The sequence below is a fragment of the Pseudopipra pipra genome, chromosome 26 (genome assembly GCF_036250125.1).
Source record: "Pseudopipra pipra isolate bDixPip1 chromosome 26, bDixPip1.hap1, whole genome shotgun sequence".
Classification (NCBI taxonomy): Eukaryota; Metazoa; Chordata; class Aves; order Passeriformes; family Pipridae; genus Pseudopipra; species Pseudopipra pipra.
Window position 1 is genome coordinate 1208467 of NC_087574.1, and position 18487 is coordinate 1226953.

Consider the following 18487-nt stretch of genomic DNA (forward strand, 5'->3'; position numbering starts at 1 on the left):
CAACCTGGGACAGTGGAAGGTGTCCCTGCCCATGGCAGGGGTGGCACTGAATGGGCTTTAAGGTCCCTTCCCACCCAAACCATTCCATGGTTCTGTCACATCACACCAACCAGGGAACTGATCCAGCTGAGTACAACCCTATAAACTGCTTTTATTAATAGTATTTTTTGATTCCAACTGTATTAGCTCCCTCCAGAGTCCCACAAGCCCAAAGCCATCACAGAGGAGTGGGAGATCCATGTACGGAAAAGCAAACTGCCCCTTCCAGGTGAGCAGGGACAGGGTTAGTGATCAACTGGAGCTGAGCTAACACTTCTTTTCTTGGATACACCAAAGCTTGTACCATCAGAGCAGCATTTCCCCTCTTGGATGATATGGTTAACTAACACTGACTTATGTGCTCCAAACCCAGAACATTCCTTGGAAGTTAGATCAACCACACACAAACTGCAAGTAATGCTGGAAGGGTCTGTAGAGCCTCTGTGTAGTTTTGGACAGAAATATTTATGGTGTTTGGCATGGAAGCTGCAGTCTGGGAGCACTGGGCAAAGAACAGTGGGGTGAGCACTGGAGCACCAGGGAGCAAGCAAATTCTTCCTTTTCCTTCCCAATAAATTATTCACAAAGGTGAACAGCTGTCACACTGACATTTCAGATCTGAAATATAGTTAAGAGCAAGTTATAACTAAGGCAAAGAAAATGAATGTCAGAAAGTTTTGTTTTTTCAAATTTCAGATAAGCTCTTTCGCCCTGGGGTTACTCAGAGCTCAGGAGCTCTGCTCCCAGTCCAACTCCTTACCTGAACAACGTCTCTGTGTGCAGCCTGTGTGTAAACATCACAGTGAGGGGGTTTGTGCTTAGAGAGGGAACGTGGCACACCTTGAATTCATTGCCCAGGGTAATCCAAATACTACTGGGCCTTCAGAGAATCTTTGTCTTCCTGTATTAAGCAATACCAATTAGAAGAGGAACCCTCTGGCCAGCTCCAGGGTCTCACCCTGCAGCCAGCAGGGATTCCCACCTGCTCCAGAGGTCCCTGGTGGAGGTGCAGGAACTCCACATCAGTCACCTGCTGCCCATGGTTCCAGAACCCAGCTGGCAGGTGAATCCAGCTCGTGGATATGCCCAGGGAATGCAATGGCATGTGACACAGCAGGCTGGCAGCCTGCCCACACACAGCCAGGGGAAGCTGCAGCAACAGGGAAACAAGCTCTCATTGTCTTTAGTCTCCAAACACACTCCTGACACTGAAGTGGCACTGGGTGAGAACTCCCAAAGCCTAAATCTTTTACCTTCACATGTGGTCACATCTCAGGACTTTGTACTGCAGCCACAAAGTCAGAGAATCACAGGATGGTTTGGGTTGGGAGGGACATTAAGACCCATCCAGTGCCACCCCCTGCCATGGGCAGGGACACCTTCTACCAGCCCAGGTTGCTCCAAGCCCCCTCCAACCTGGCCTTGGACACTTTCAGGGATGCAGGGGCAGCCACAGCTTCTCTGGGCAACCTGTGCCAGGGCCTCCCCACCCTCACAGGGAAGGATTTATTCCCAATGTCCAACCTAAATCTCTCCTCTTTTAGTTTTAAATCATTCCCTCTTGTCCTATCACTGTCTGCCCAGGTAAAAAGTCGCTCTCCCTTTGTTTTATAAGCCCCCTTTAGGCACTGGAAGGGGCTCTAAGGTCACCCTGGAGCCTTCTCTTCTCCAGGCTGAACAGCCCCAGCTCTCCCAGCCTGTCTCCACGGGAAGACTTCATGAACACACACGACAGTTGCCTCCAAAGGTAAAACATTTCAAGCACAGGAGGCTGCTGGCAGCAGCAGCGCTGAACTGGCCACCAGTGTCTCTGGGTAAAAGCTCTTCCTTTCCACAGCCAATTTCTCCCATTTTCTCTCTCTGCAGAGCAGTTAAATATTTAACAAATTCAAGCATTTGATGTTCTCAAGCAGAAGCAGAGCAGTGATGTCTTGTTCACAGCCACAAAACCCAGGAGATCCGGGATCATCCCCCCAGAGGCCTCGGCTCTCAGATCAATGGGAAGTAAAAGGCAGGAGAGAATCAGGCACTAATTGGATTCAGCCCCAGAGTTTCTCCAGTGTTCTTCCATAGATTTTCAAATCACCCAGAAAAGACTGAAGGCACCTCCCAGGGAAGTTTACTTTGCATCAATTCCACAGGCACTGGAAGCGGCCGCGCTCCACAGGCCCCTGCACAGACAGGACGGATCTCCTGCTGGAAATCTGGTTTGTAATCAAAATCCTGATTGCTTCATTTGTGGGGGGAGGGAAGGTGGCTCAGAAACATAAACATACACAGAAATTATACAGCCACAGATTCCAAGCCTAAATATAAACCCACAGAGATTATATTCCAAGAACAAGGAGCAGCCAGAACATCCCCAGCCACGTTCTGTGACAGAATCAGATACCTGCAGCTGCACACTGCTGACTAAAAACTAAACCCAGCACCATTTATCTGCCTGCCAGCACATGTTTACCAAGGACTGGGGCTGCCTTTCCTTCCCCTGGCCCAAAAAAAGGAGTTATATTTAGAATGGGTGCTTTTATTTCCCCAGCTCCAGGACGTGCCATGGCCTGTGTGTCCTCACTTCAAACCTGACCGAGCAGAGCCCGCACCCGGGGCTGTGTCTGTTGGGCTGAGGCTGGGAGAAGCATGGGGCTCCTGCTGCAGCTGCCAGGACAGCTGGGATGGAATATGGGAGAGGGATTATGGAGCATTAAAACAGCCTTTCTTCTGACCTCTATGGACAGCCCATGGCAGTCTGGAAGAGGAGCAGTCAGTCCCACTGCTATGGGTAAACGAAGCATCCAAAGAACAGGGAGTGTTTCACTGAGTCATGGAATGGTTTGGGTTGGAAGGGACCTTAAAGCCCATCTCGTTCCAGCCCCCTGCCATGGGCAGGGACACCTTCCACCAGACCAGGCTGCTCCAGTTTCAGTTCCACCAGAACAGTGTCCAGTTAAACCACATATCTCATTCCTACAGACATTCCAGGTGCAGGGTTGAACATTTGTGTTGGTTCTGTTGCCCTTCCCTAACCAAGTAACAAGAGTCCAAAATACGTTTGGCAGCAACAGAAGAGGCTCTGTTGGTCTGTTAGATCCCTAAGAAACTGCTGTGTTACAGCATCCCAAGGCTGTCAGCTGATGCCCAGTCCTTGCAGACCCCGTGCCCCAGCCACACTTCCCTGGATTACTCACCCATTTGCTCCACAATTTCAGGTGGGAAAACTCGAGAAGCAAAAGCTCGTCGGAAAATATCCGAGAATTCTTTGTCCAGGCCCCCAATGCCCATTTTCTCAAAATTCCAGTCTGGGTTGATGATTGACTGACGGTTCTCCTTGGTCTTGGATTTACCTGCAAAACCAAAGGAATCATTTCAAACTCTGAGCCCAGAACTCCAGCAGACACAGGTACAGGAGCAGCACAAGCTCTGCAGGTCAGACCCACGTCCTGTGAACTCCGTGGGCGGTTTCAGGAGGACACACTGGGCCAAGGACACAAGGGCAGGACACCAGAGACCTGGTTTACTTGGTAAAGGATTTTCCCAGCCTTCCAACCACTCACAGGGATTTCCCCAGCCAGGTGTTGCTCCTGGGTATTGAAGACTCCCCAGTAGATTTCTCTGCCCCAAACTGGACCCCTGTAACCTGAGCACCCTGAGTGCCTCAGCCCCCAGCTCATGGGGCTGCTGCCAGTACCAGTGTCCACTCTTTTCCAGGCCACCTGGAACGACAAGAGGTTTGTCCTGTATCCTCCTCAATGCCTTTTCCAGCCTTCACCTGTTCTCCCTTCCTTCCCCAGCAGCAGCTGCACACGGGAGCCCCCTTGTTGCTCTCTCAGTTTTCTCTTTTCCCATGTCCTCTGGCAGATGGACCTGCAGGTTGTATCTTAAATACAGGTACAAAATTGTGCTCCACTTTGTTCATATTCCTTTATGAATAACGTGCAGTAATTCTTAGCAAACACAATAATTCTTAACAGTGCTCAGGCTGCATGAGCATGGGCCCAGCATTCCCTTCAAACTGTCCTCCCTGGGATCTTGTCCCACCACAGCCACCCATTTTACCCAACTTTTCCTCCCACATGTTTATTTATACTGAATTTCATCTGCCATTTTCTGCCTCAGCCACCAGGCTCAGTCAGAGCCAGCCTGGGCACCTCCTTGCTCAGGCTTTTCCCCAGTTTATTCAGTAATTCCAATGGGAAGCAAAGGCCCAGCAGAGATTCCCACTGAACTCCACCAACACAGGCTATTTACTCCTTCCCTTTCACCACTCACTGACCCATGACAGGATCTTCTCTCTCACAGATCTCTGGTTTGATTCTTTTTTAGGAAACTTTGATAAAGGACCTTGCTGGAGGAGCTTTGACAAACAAGCAGGCTGTGTGAGCCCTTGTGCCAGGGCTTCCTGACTCCTGTAATGAACTCCAGTGGGATCAGGAGGCAGGACTGCCCTGACCCGAGGCAGGCTGACCCTTCCCAGTGTAACATCTTTATAAAGGTATCCTCTAATTTAATGTTTTATTACAGTTTCTGTTGGTTTCTCCTGTACAGATTTAAGGTTCAAAGATGTGCAGCTCTGCAGACTTTCTCCAGAATCCTTTGGGAAGGGACAGCACATGAAAGTGTCCCCAGACAGCAGAGCAATTTGCAGTAAGGTCACACCAAACAATCACAAGGTCACCAGCTCCTTTACAGCTCAGAAGAGCCAAGGCTGGTCCTGGCAAATCACCACAGTTGTATCTGTTCCACAGCCTCTTCCACAGTTACTCAGCCAGACCCCCAGGCACAGCTCTGCAGTCTCTTTAACCACCTCCTCTCCCTTCTGCTACCAAGCCACTCACACTCCAGCCCTCCTGAGCTCCTCACTCCCTGTGCAGAGGAGTTTAAAGTACTCAGGGCCTTCAGAAAGCAGACAGCAAGCACAAGTGCTCTGTAAGGATGCTGTCAAACCCCTGCAGTCTCACCTGAAATTTATTCAAGGCAGTTCATAAACAAGCACTGACACTTTGGTGGGTCAGACCAACCTTCCACATGGCTTTCAGCACCCTCAGCTACCAGGGAAGCACACAGGGAGCTGAAAACCCAGAGAGAGCAAAGACTGACGATAACCCTCAACTCCTGCTGCAATGGGGTGAGTTCTTACACAGTGTTTGAAGGGCTGGCCCTTAATAGGTCCCCCAATAGGGACCCTTCCCTCCCTAAAACACCAGAGAATCACCGAGTCACAGGATGGTTTGGGTGGGAAGGGACATTAAAGATCATCCAGGGACACCTCCCACCAGCCCAGGTTGCTCCAAGCCCCGTCCAACCTGGCCTTGGACACTTCCAGGGATGGGGCAGCCACAGCTTCTCTGGGCACCCTGTGCCAGGGCCTCCCCACCCTCACAGGGAGGAATTCCTTCCCAACACCTAATCATGGCAAACAACAACTGTGCCTTCTGCTGACCTGTTCCACAAGCTCTTCTAGAGGAACTTCAAGTTGAGCCAGGCAATGGATGGGCATCCAGAGTGCAGTGAGTACAGCAAACAGCAGGGCTGTGTGAGCTCAGTCAGCCTGCTTTAATCTTGGTCTAAACACACCTGGAATCAATTCTTCAATTCCAAGGGCAGCAAAATAAACAAACAGGGTCGTGCCTCTGACCAACATAGCAGGGCCAGTACGTGTGACCCAGAGCACCAAGAGCCAGAGCTGTGCAGGGCACAGGTTGCTGATCCACCAATTCCCCTGTGTTTATTATCCCAGAGCTGCACTCCAGCCTTTAGGTCGGACCCCTCAGCCAGGGATGTTCCTGCTCCTGCAGAGCTTGGCCTACACCCCCCCCTTCTGGCTGCACCTCAGCACAGTAAAATTCCTGCAGATTGGATTAAAACTTCATCCATTGGTTTTATAACACAATTTTATGCTAAGCAGTAGAATTGTTTTTTTTAAAAACAATTATTACAATTCTTCTCTATTAAAACAATGCAGGTCCTTTACTGGAGGCAGAGCTCAGTGACACTCACTTCACTTTCATCTCCTCTCTCAGAATTTAATTATTCAGAACTTTACAATTCTCCAGAGACCAACAAAGCACATTAAGCAGCTCTGCCTCAGATCAATGAGGAGATTAAATGAAGTACCAATTTGACAGAAGTAAATCGAGGCACAAGCAGCTCTTTTGTCTTGTCTGCAGACAATGAAATAGAATCCCAGGGGAAGGATCCCTGTTCCCAACCCATCAGCCCTCCCCTGGGACCACTCCTCACACCCACATGTGCCAGGAGGGAGATCAAAGGTCATTATATGGCTTTGAATATTAACAAGCAAAGTACCCCTGCTTGCTCTGCCTCAGTGAACAGGGTTATTCAACACTCCCCCCGTGTCCTGGCAGAGTGAAAACTGAGCTGGTGCAACCACGTGGTCACAGCTGGGAACTCATTGCCCTGCCCAAGGTTCAGTGGGTGCTACTAACACCTGGATCCTCGTTAAGGTGCTTAATTACAGCCACCCACAGCTCAGCCCATGGACCTCTGCTGGGTTCAGTACAGGCTGTGTGTTCCGATACAAAATCTGCAGAAGGTGCAAGGTGTGCTTACACCACAGGCTCCCTTCTGCCCCTTTTTGGAGTGGAATTCTCCTTTCCTAAGTGGCTGCTCCTCTCAGATGCTGTCCAGTCTCCTGGAAAGGGAGAACTCTCTGATATGAGATTTTCAGAAGTTCACGCTCACTTTGAGATTTTGGCTACACATTCAAAGAAGTTCTCAATTTCCTACTCCCTGCTCTTTTAATTAAATTTAATGTAAGAGCTGTTGGCTTGTTACTGTCCCTGAAAACATCATTGTCTATCGTTTAAAGAGTTAAAGTATTTCAACTGGGTGCTGCCTTTTGCTGGATCTACTCACCCCCTTTGCTTTTCTCATCTAGACCTAGCAGTGAGGAAAAAAAACACTTGGAGGCAACCAAGTCTCCAAGGCCTGAAAAGCAGCAGAGTTCAAGCATTATTTCTCTCTTTGGGTACAGTGGCACTCACCAATCAGATTGAGAGAGGAGTTCTCAGCTTTCTCAAAGGCAACTTGACTGTTCCCAAGAACCAAACCAACCTCAATCTGGAAAAGGGAGGGAAACAAATAATCACATTAATTGCTATTAGACTCAGCTTCAGATTGCTCCTCAGGTATCCCCAAAAACAGGAAACAGCAGCAAAAGCTCCATTACAAAAGTCTGGGAAGAATGTGAAATAACAACACCTCCTCTAAAACAAACATCACCAAATGGAGAAGCTCATCAGGTGTAACAAAGTGGCTTTTTAAAGTTCTTGGTTCAGTTCAAACCCAACTATGTTATTTCAGCAAGACCCAACAAGTAAAGAAGAAAATAAAATTAAAGGAAAAATCAAAACTGGACATAACTGGAAGACAAAAAAGCTCAAGACAAATGTGTTTCTATGAATTAGTACTTAAAGACCAAGAGATATTCCTTGTATCTTTCCCCAGCCCTGGACTTCAGTGGGGACTGCACTAAACTGCAGACAGTGCTCCTTGTTTCCTCTGACACAACAGACACAGCCAGGTGAGGCACCTGTGACTTCTCCAAATGCAGGTACCCTGAACTGCTCCTGACCTGCAGCATGGACTTGATCAGGACTTAAATGCCTGCAGTCCCTAAGGATGGACATGAATTTCTGGGAGCCCACCTTCTGCTTTTTGCCTGTTCCAGACTCCCCTTTGAGAATGCTGGGATCCATGGCTTCCATGTCCTTCACCAACAGCCCAAAGAGCTTGTCATTAAAGCTGAACACGAGCTGTAGAAAGGAAAAGACTCATTAAAAAAAAGCTAGAAAGGATTTGACAACACTACAAAGATTTGAAGGGAGAGAGGCCTGGAGACTGAGTTTACCACCCAACAACTCCCACATGGTTTTTACCCTGTAAAGCTCTAGGGTGCTGACCACGTTCTTTCCCTGCCCCAGCTTAAGAGTGACAGATCAAAAGTATCAAAACATGAAGTCAACTGAAAAAATTCAAAGAGAAACTCTCCTTCCAAGAAAAGCTTCTCTTCCCCCCCCCTTTCCTCCCCAGCTCAATGTTCTAGATCATCACTTGACATTTTCCTCTCACTTTAATTACTGGTGCCAGGCAAGAACAATTTAGCTCAAAACTTTTCGATCTTTCGCGTTTCAGTTTGACAAAGACACCTCAGGGACAGCGCTAACGAGACAGGATGAACAGAACAAGGAGTAGGGTCCATCCCACAGGAAACCAGGCTGGCTCTGCACCATCCCTTTCCTCTGAGATTACATTTGCAACTGGCTTAAGATTCAGACCCTGCAAGTTGTAAAGTACAAGAGGCCAACCTCAACCTGTCCTGAGAACGTGGCAAAGCAGAGGCTGCCACAGAGAGCTTTGCAGGGGCAGAAGCCCATCTGCTGCAGAGCTGAGCAGGGCCAGTTACAGGGACAATAGCTTTCCAAGATCCTCAGGGAAATATTTCATCCCTGTCTTACTACTGGAGTCCATAGAGTAGCAATAAATCATAGAATCCCAGAATGGTTTGGGTGGGAAGGGACCTTAAAAATCATCCAGTGCCACCCCTGCCTTGGGCAGGGACACCTTCCACTAGCCCAGGTTGCTCCAAGCCCCATCCAACCTGGCCTTGGACACTTCCAGGGATCCTTGCCCAGCTTCTCTGGGCAACCTGTGCCAGGGCCTCCCCACCCTCCCAGGTAAGGATTTCCTCCTAATATCTAAACCTGAGAGGTGCCACTGAGAATGAACTAAACCTGGTGTTCATCTCGATCTTGAGACAAAAGTGACTTCTCAGAAGACTCCAGGAGCTGCCATGTTCATAATCCAACCAGGCCACGACACAGGGAGACCCCAGCTCTCCCAGGCCTTGGGATTTTCCTCACAGATTTCTTCAGTTAAGGATAAGACAGATTTTAACCCCCTCTGCCCATCGTGTCAGTGAAAGTCAGGATGGTTTGACTTTTCACAGAGAAACCATTCCCACAACAAACAATTCCTGGCCTTTGCAGCGTCAGTCCCTTGGACCCCTCCAGATGTTCTCTTCATGTTCAGTTCATGGTATTGAAGCCCACTTTTGCCTTAAAGTCCCAAAGCAAAGCCCACCTGCTGGCCCACGGAGAAGGCCTGGCTGTTGAACTGCTGGATGAACTCTGCAGCCATCTTGTCTGTGTCGTAGGGGTTGGAGTCGATGTTCTTCTTCTGCAGGAAGTCGATCTCGATGGTCATGGTGCCGATGCACTGCTTGGCCTTGTCAAAGGTGTACAAGGAGACTGGTAAGACAGAAAGGAACAGCACATTTCAGAGCAGCAGAGTGTCCCCAGTGCATTGAACATTTGGCAATACAAGGCTCCAGCACGCTCAAATACAGGACTTGTTCCTGTGAAGAGAACAAAGAGAGCCAGTCCCTGGCTGAAGTTGTTACCAGAAGACACACACAGGTCATCACAGCACACACACCAAACGTCCTTCCTGGGATGAGAAAAGGCCACCCAGGAATGAGCTGTCAAAGAAGGCTCTTCCAGGAAATAGGGATAAAGATAAAACACAAGCACCTCCGGAACTGAGGTCTATCTCCTGGTTGGAGTTCTTTCCAAAAGGGATATGGCAGCAGGGTTATCCCTTTGGTCCTTCAAGGGCACAGCAGGAGCTCCTCCCACCTTACAGTGATTTCCTTTTACTTGCCAAACCTCCAGGCTTTTTCAACTAAAAGTTTCTGGAAAGAACATCAGTCCCTGGCTTTGGTCACATCCCAGGCCTGGGGGTCAATGCACACAAGCAGCTCTTACAGCCAGGACTGGCTGCAGGGTGTGACACAGAGCAGAGCCCCTGCAGCCCATCAGCAGAGCACAGCAGCAGCTCCAAGAGCCTGGAATGGCCCAGAGAGAGGCGGGATGGGAGGGCAGCAGGGACCTCCTGGTCTGGGAAGGCAGCCCTGGCTCCAGGTGTGCATCTCCAGTTGGAACACGGGAGCTGAGGGAGCTGAACTGCACGGAGGGCAGGACAGCCAATGCACTCGCAGCACTCAGGCAAACCCCTCACCTGGAAAGCCCTTCCCACGGCACGGGGGGCTCCAGGGCTCAGCATCACTGCTCCACTGACATTTAAAGCACAGTTCTCACATTATTTGGGGACCACAACCAAACAGGAGCCCTGGGAAATCACTGGGTTTGTGAACACTCCTCCCTACCTGCACAATAACATCACAGTCCCTCCCACCCTGCAGGGAGTCAGATGACATTTAGTCACTCTGCACAGAATTACTGCATCATTTTTCCTAACACAGGCTCCCACAGAGTTGGGAAGTTTACAGCAAGGCCCAGGCCAGGTACACTCACAAACCTGCTCTAACAGCTAATGACACAGTATATTAGTGCTTCTTTCCTCTAATAACTTCAGGACTAAAAAGTATTGATCTAGAAACCAGTTGGCACGTAATCAGCAACCACGCAGGGGTGAGAAACAAAATAATGTACGGGTCTCCCCTCTATTATAGGTTATTCTTCAGTTAAAAAAAAAATCAAAACAAAACTAGGTAGCAAAAAAATCATAGAATAGCAGAATCATTAAGGTTGGAAAAGACCTCTAAAATCATCAGGTCCAACCATCCACCAGCACCATCACCATGGTCACCACTAACCCATGTCAAGTGCCACATGCACGGGTTCTCTGAACACCTCCAGCAACAGGGACTCCACCACTGCCCTAAACAGCCTGTTCCAAGGCTCTGCAGCCCTTTCCATGAAGAAATTTTCCCTAATATCCAATCTAAACCTCCCTTGGCACAACTTGAGGCCATTTCCTTTCATCCTGTCACTTGTTTCCTGGGAGAAGAGGCCAACTCCCACCTGGCTCCACCCTCCTTCTGGTATTTTTATGAGCAATAAGGTCTGCCCTCTCCTCAGTCTCCTTTCCTCCAGGTTAAAATCCTGGCTTCCAAGCCCGGTGTGTGAGGCATCCAGGGGTGTAGAGAGGCAAAGACCCACTGCAGCCTGTCACTCCAAACACACCAGGCTTCACACCCAAGCACTGATCCATGGACCTGCTGAGACCACAGGGACTGGGAAAACAAAGGGCCAGGAGCCAGCTTCCCTGACAGCACTCCCAGCCCCCGCTGCACTGCCCAGGCTCAGTCCTCCTCACCTGTGACATGGGATGCTCTGCCCACAACCCCCGGGAGGGAATTCCCTGGAATCACTGTAACCATCTCCAGTGGCCTAATGAACTGTTTGCTCCACCTCAGAGACCACGAGCCAGCCAAGCACCAGAGCAGGTTTCATCAGAGCCAGGGAAAGGAGGAGTCGCCTCCCCAGGAGCACAGAGGTGACTCCTGGGGGTCCAAAGAACAGACATGATCCATTACCTTCACCTGCTGCTGCAAAGAACAGAGACCCTCCTGGAACAAGGGGCTGACAGGAGTCTGCTCAATATTCCAGCAGCTACAGACAAATTCAACAGCTGCACCTGACAGTGATCCACTTGTTCCCAAAGCAGGGTGACAGCACGAATGAGGGAAAGACAGAGCGAACTGGTCTCCTCCAAACATTGGCCAAGGCTTGGGAGGCTCAATTGAGACTTGATATTGAAACACAAATCTTCCATTTGCAAATGGTATCCCTGTCCCTTCATCAAGACACAGAATATTCTCAGTTACTGGTGCAAACATCAGTGCTGCTCACAAAGCACAGCACTCCAGGGCTGCCTCTGGGCACTCTGGGCACTAAAACCTCCCCACTCTCAAGATTAAAAGGCAGATGCCAAGAAATTCCCCAAGGACAGGAGCTGTCTTCTGTTAGCTGGTGACCCAGGAACAGACTATCCAGGACATGCTCAGTGTTCACATCTGCATGTGGACACTGCTGTCCCACACAGAGCCGTCTGGAGACACTGCCAAAACACTCCTCCAGGTTTTGGAAATGTTAAATGCAGAAAGCCTGCAGGCAGAAGAGCCCCTCCCTCACTCACAAGGGCCTCACCACCTGAGGAAGGGCTGGGGGTCTGAGATTTCCCAGTTTGCTTTCACTTCAGTATGAAAACATGAATTCGGCTTTTACAAACACATCACAATCACACTGACAACTGACTTACCATCAATCTCCTGTCCAATGGAGAGTCCAGCCCATTTTCTCTGTGAAAACAAGACAAAAATGTCAGGAAGCCAGTCCTTCCACCCAGAGGTTGCCTCCTCACCCAGAGGAGCAGGATCCCCTGAGAACCTTCAGCAGCAGAATGGGATATCCCACAGACAACCAAATTAACAGGAAACAAGTCAAACACGGGAGAATCTCTTTAAATAACTCTACCTCTGACTTCAGTGGGTTGTTCTGTCCAACCTTCTTCCTCTTCCTGGTCTCCTCATCATCCTTAGCAGAGAATTCTGGTGCTGGACAGGGCTCTTGGCCCTTCTACTCATTTCCTACCAAAGCTCAGGTGCTGAGCACACCACAGGCACCAGAAGAGCTCTTCCACCCTCTGTGAGCATTTTAAAAGCTTACACATGTACAGCAGCTGCAGGGAATTGCTGCAATGTGCTTTAAGGTACAATATTACCTAAACCAAGAGAACTGGTAAGAGTGAAACTGTTCGAACTCTTTATGTCCCTCCAAATACCTGTAGATAGATTTGTGCCACACAGAACCTCAGGAGAAGTAAGAAATGGTTCAATAATTATGTGACACAACAATTCTTTACAATTCCAACAGTTCTGGCTTCACAGTTGCAAAAATGGTACTTTTGCAGTGGTTGCTGTGCATTCACAGCCCACACCCCAGGCTGTGCTGTGTTCAGGGTCTCTCAGGCATCAAACAGAGGCTCCAATTACAGACACATGTAATCATCACACATAGCTCTGGTGAGATCACATTAGAAATGTTGTACCTTATGATCATTCATATTTGCCTTTTCACCTGGAAGGAACAAGTCTGGGAGAAGGAATACAATGACCTTGCTTACAAAATGAATATTTCCTCCTTCACGCTCTCTCCAACATCCTCAGAATATTGGGGAGGGACCCCCAAGAACCATCCAGTCCAGCCCCTGGCCCTGCATAGACACCCCAACAATCCCTCCCTGTCCCTCACAGCACTGTGCAAACTCTCCTGGAGCTCTGGCAGCCTTGGGGCCGTGCCCACTGCCCTGGGGAGCCTGGGCAGTGCCAACCACCCTCTGGGGAAGATCAGTCAGGACCTCCTCTGTGGCAAGAGACACAGCTCAGCTCCTGTGTTCATTTGGGTTGTTTCTGCTACAAGTTTGTCATCACTGCACAGCTCTTCATCTTTTAGGCTCTCAGTACACAACATCTGTCATGGCTTTTGGTGTTGAGAGTCAAAATTATCACAGAGCAAACGTGGTCAAGAATGAACATACAACAGACAGATGTTCTGGAGGCTGCAGAGCCTGTGCCCAGACGTCCCATCCATGAACACATATAGCAAATACACATCTGGTGTCACCCTGGCTGCAGCCATCCAAGGCTTTGGGAAATACTGGAAATCAAAACCCAGCATGAGGAAGACTCCAGTGAGCAGGGGCTGAAGCACCTCTGCTATGGAGACAGGCTGAGGGAATGGGGGCTGTTCAACCTGGAGAAGAGAAGGTTCTGGAAAGATCTCATTGAGGCCTTTCAATACTTAAAGGGGGCTTAAAAAAAGATGTGGATAGACTTTTTAGCAGGGCCTGTAGCAATAGGAAAAGGGGAAATGGTTTTAAATTAAAAGGGGGTGGATTCAGACATTTTACAGGGCGAAGGGGTAAAACTGTGGCACAGAAAGGTGGCAGATATCCCATCCCTGGAAACGTTCTGGTCAGGCTGGACAGGGCACCCCGGTCTAGTGGAAGGTGTCCCTGCACACTGCAGGGAGTTTGGACCAAACAGACTTTGAAGGTCCCTTCCAACCCAAACTGCTCCATGATCCCCTGAAATAAAGCACTGCCACAGCCACTTCTCCAAGGTGAGCACCAGGCTTCACCCCTTGGCACAGGAGCTTTCCTGGCTGGGCAACAACTGGAACCTACAAAAATCAACCCTAGACTTGAGGTTTGTTTTTCTATTTAGAAGTTAATTGTATTAATTATTTATTCTAACCATCATTTAACATCTGATAATGACTTAACTAAGGAGGAGGAGACCAGGGGTTTTGGTTTTTTTTATTTTATGCATATTCATCTAAAAATACCAACAATGACTGGATGTAGTTAATAAGACTTCTGGCAGGTCTTAAAAAGAGAAAAACAGAGTAAAGAAACCCTTTAAATTCAAGAGAAAATAGGGAACAGTAAAAATTCACAAGGAAGGGCAGACATTGCTGTCTTCTTTTTCAAATAGTTTGTTTCTGGTGGGTTTTTAAAAGGTTAAATTGCACCTTTTCCAGTATCTGCATCTCACCATGTGCTAAAAACAGACCAAAGAAATACAACCATGGTCGCTTCAGTTGTAGTAAAAGTCTGCTTGAACTTCTGCTGTCAGAGATCAAATGTGCAGGAATCACATTGACTCCAATCAGAACCTATGTTAATTCTGATCCCAAAAGAGATTTTGCTTATTCCATAGCAAAGTAGGAAGTCAAACCTCCCCTACCTGGGGCAGGCTGAAGGCGATGCTGCCAGGCACCACTGAGTGGTGGGTTCTCAGCGTGAAGATGTACTTGTGGTTGGGAGAGGTCTTCACAACAACATGTCTGGAAGAGAGGACAGTATTTTACTTTGATATATGCACCAGGAGATTTTGCATTGCTCAGAGCTGTGAGAATTCAAAAGGAACATCCAGTTTCTCTCTGGTGCTGTAAAGAAAAAACAAAAGCATTAGAGCCACAGCATGACACAGACAGTGAGACAGGAGTCCAGCACCTTCACTGCATAACGTGATCTCAAAGCCCAACTGCAAGACACTGTACCAATCATTACTATTTACATCCCCCCAGCAACCCTTTCCTTCAGCAACTGCTCTGTACCAGTGTGAGGGAACGAAACTATAACCACAAACACCAAGGCTGCTACAGCTAAAAATCAACACTGGTTTCACACCTCAGGCATTAACACCAAAGCACCAACATTTTAACCCAGTACAAGCACTATCCCCAACTGTGATTCCAACCAGAAACAGATGCAAAGCCCATACAGGGGTCTCAGTATATTGTTTAGAGAAGTTTGATCGTAGAAAAAAAATGGAAGGAGTTTCTGTACAAAAAGCAAACTCACACAGACCCTGAGGCTGTTCCTCCTGATAACCAACTGATGGGGAACCCAGAGAGCATCCGAGTGCTGGAAAAACTAGCATCGGAGTGGCTGGAAAGTGGCCCAGCTGGAAAGAACCTGGGGGTGCTGCTCAACAGCAGCTGAACATGAGCCCAAGCTGTGCCCAGGCAGGCAAGAAGGCCAATGGTCCCTGGCCTGGATTAGAAATAGTGTGGCCACAGGAGCAGGGCACTGATTGTCCCTCTGGGCTGGCACTGCTGAGGTCACACCTTGAGTGTGTCCAGTTCTGGGCCCCTCACAGCAAGGAGGACATGGAGGGGCTGGAGCGTGTCCAGGGAAGGGAACGGAGCTGGGGAAGGGGCTGGAGCAGCAGGAGCAGCTGAGGGAGCTGGGGGAGCTCAGCCTGAAGAAAAGGAGGCTCAGGGGGGACCTTCTGGCTCTGCAACCCCCTGACAGGAGGGGGGAGCCAAGGGGGGTCGGGCTCTGCTCCCAGGGAACAAGGGACAGGAGGAGAGGGAACGGCCTCAAACTGTGCCAGGGGAGGGTCAGGTTGGACATGAGGAGGAATTTCTTCATGGAAAGAGTGGTCAGGCACTGGAAGGGGCTGCCCAGGGAGTGGTGGAGTTTTTGGTTTTTTTTATTTTATGTATAAAATGTTATGCATCCCTGGAGGTGTCCAAGGAAGGACTGGATGTGGCACTCAGTGCTCTGGGCTGGGGGACAAGGTGGGGATCAGCCACAGGTTGGGCTGGATGCTCTTGGAGGTCTTTTCCAACCTCAGTGATTCTGTCATTCTGTGGTTCTATCCAAAGATCAGGAACACTGTTACAAAAGCAGCAGTGCCAGCAGTCAGGAGCAGCCCCAGCAGCAGCAGTGGCGTGTGCCTGTCTGTCACACTCACCATTTAAGCTGTCAGCAACAAAGATACTCCAAAGCTGCTTACAGCTCTCCTCAGACTCTGCCTGATAGCTCTTATCATGTGATAGGCAGCCTGCCTTTGGCAGGAGAGAGCAAACCCAAAGGAAGCTGGGATTTGTGTGCACTGGTGACAGGGGTGATGATGGAATCAGGTTCCACCTCATCCTCTTCTTCCCAGCTGCCTGCACTGGGAGTGCCCTCAGGTTACACAGGCACCAGCTGTATGCACACCTCCCCTTCCCTGCCTCCTCCTCCGACCCCAGGCACAAGTCCAGGAGCCTGTCAGAGGTGGGAAAGTTCCCTGCAAATGTTTCTGGGGAGAGCAAGGCATTTACTGGCACTGCACAGCAACCACGGAGGGTGTCTGGGGACTGGGAGACAGCAGATGTCACTCCTGTCTTCAAGCAGGAAGATCCGAGGAATTACAGGCTGGGCAGCCCCACCTCAGTCCCTGGGGAAGTGATGGAGTAACTAATCCTGGGAGCCAAACATATTAAAGCCTGGGAGTCACTTCCAGCTTGGATTTCGGAATAGTCAGCATGGATTTACAGTGGAAAATCCAGCCTTACCAATAGGGTGAACTGGTGAGCTCTGAGGCTGAAGGGAGAGCTGGAGATGTTGTTCATCCCAACATGAGCAACCTTCCCACACTGCCCAGCACAGCCACCCTCACAGACACTGCTGGGATACAGCTGTCACTGGGTGTGCAATTCCAGAGGCAGGAGGTCACTGGGGGTGTGCCCACCCCAGGGGTCCACATGTGGCCAAAACTATTTAACCCCCCCATTCCTGAGCAGCTCAGGGACAGAGCTCCTCAGCCAGACACAGCCAGTGGTGCTGCTGGTCAGAGGGACCTCGGCAGGTCCCATCGAGTTCAACAGAGCAAATGGAAGGTCCTCCACCTGAGGGGGACAATCCCACGCACCAGTGCGGGCTGGGGGACAGCTGGGGGTGAAGAAGACCTGGGACCCCTGGGGACAACGAGGTCAACAGGAGCCAGCAGCACATCCCTGCAGCAAAGGTGGGTACCATCACCTCTGGGGGCATCAGACAGGAACAGGTTGCACTGGCACAGGTTGCCCAGAGAAGCTGTGGCTGCCCCAGCCCTGGAAGTGTCCAAGGCCAGGTTGGACAGGGCTTGGAGCAACCTGGGCTAGTGGGAGGTGTCCCCGCCCAGGGCAGAGGGTTGGAACAAAATGATCTTCAAGATCCCTTGCAACCCAAACCATCCTGTGATTCCGTGACTAGGGAGAGCACTGGCAGCAAGGACAGGCAGGTGATCCTTCCCAGCTGGAATGCTGCTCCAAGGACTGCTCATTTTAAACTGAGCAGTGGATAAAACAGAGAACTGTCCAGGAAGCCAGGACCAAAAGCAGGAGGGTTCCAGCACAGCAGGAGTAATCCAAATTAGTACCACCACACTGGGTGTGACGCTGCAGAGTGTGAGAGAAACATGTCCATAGGCAAGACACAGGTTCCAGCTCTGCCACTGGGATAGTCCACCACAAAATAGACCTGATGACAACCAACACCCTGCTGGAAGCAGCTCGTCAGACAGGAAAAGACCCAAGATTAAAGGTTCTTAAGCCTGGGATGGATCCTGAGCACTGCACACAACAGTGACTTCAACATGCAGAGATTCAGTGTTTCTGCAGGAAGAAATAAACTCCATGTGGTGGTTTGGTCTGGGCCTTCCTTGGTGACCTGTTTGTAACCAAGGAAGGGCCCAGATTTACCCAGTAGTCCCTACGATTTTTACGTAAGCCGGGCTATAAGAAGAAAGGAGGAGAGGCCTTCGCTCTCTTTCCTTCCAGCTTTGGAGGTGCAGGTTCCCTGCTGTCGGCTCTGCCGTGCTGGGGAGCGAGGCCTGGTTGGGCCTTGCCGACCTTGGGAGACGGAGGTTGCAGGCGATTGTTCCGGAGCAACTCTCGGTTGCCCCAGGAGAGTAGTGAGATATTTCTTTGCTAACTCTTTTAGTTGCTAGATATTGGGCTACTAATCAGGATATATATATATTTTATTTTGGTTTTGTTCCTTTTCCCTTCCCCCTTCCCGTTCCCTTGTGAAATTGTATATATATTTCAATTGTATATAACTGTAACATAAGTGTAAATATATTTATATATATATTGCTTTAGCTGTCTCTCTCTCGTTTCGGGTTTTCTTGGTTGTTTTTTTTTCTCCCTCTTCTCCCTGAGGTTTTGGGGGGGGGACAGACACACTTCTTGTGGTAAGGTTTGGAGACTTGGCAGGGAGCCAGCTTCAAACCATATCACTCCACCAGGCTGGGCTTCAATTCAAAACAGAAAAATGCAAGAAAATAAGGACACCTGGTAAAAATACT

The 18487-nt window shown here is 49.5% G+C and overlaps 1 protein-coding gene across 3 annotated transcripts in view; it reads right to left on the reverse strand.

The window, feature by feature from the left end:
• Positions 1-18487, reverse strand: part of NSF (N-ethylmaleimide sensitive factor, vesicle fusing ATPase) — a 68707-nt gene that overhangs the window by 34378 nt on the left and 15842 nt on the right. For all 3 annotated transcript variants that reach the window (XM_064636833.1, XM_064636834.1, XM_064636835.1), the window contains 6 exons: positions 14609-14708; positions 12121-12160; positions 9139-9305; positions 7704-7811; positions 7041-7116; positions 3225-3380 (listed from right to left, as the gene is read on the reverse strand). In XM_064636833.1, the coding sequence (XP_064492903.1) occupies positions 3225-3380; positions 7041-7116; positions 7704-7811; positions 9139-9305; positions 12121-12160; positions 14609-14708 (647 nt within the window). The remainder of the gene's footprint in view (positions 1-3224; positions 3381-7040; positions 7117-7703; positions 7812-9138; positions 9306-12120; positions 12161-14608; positions 14709-18487) is intronic.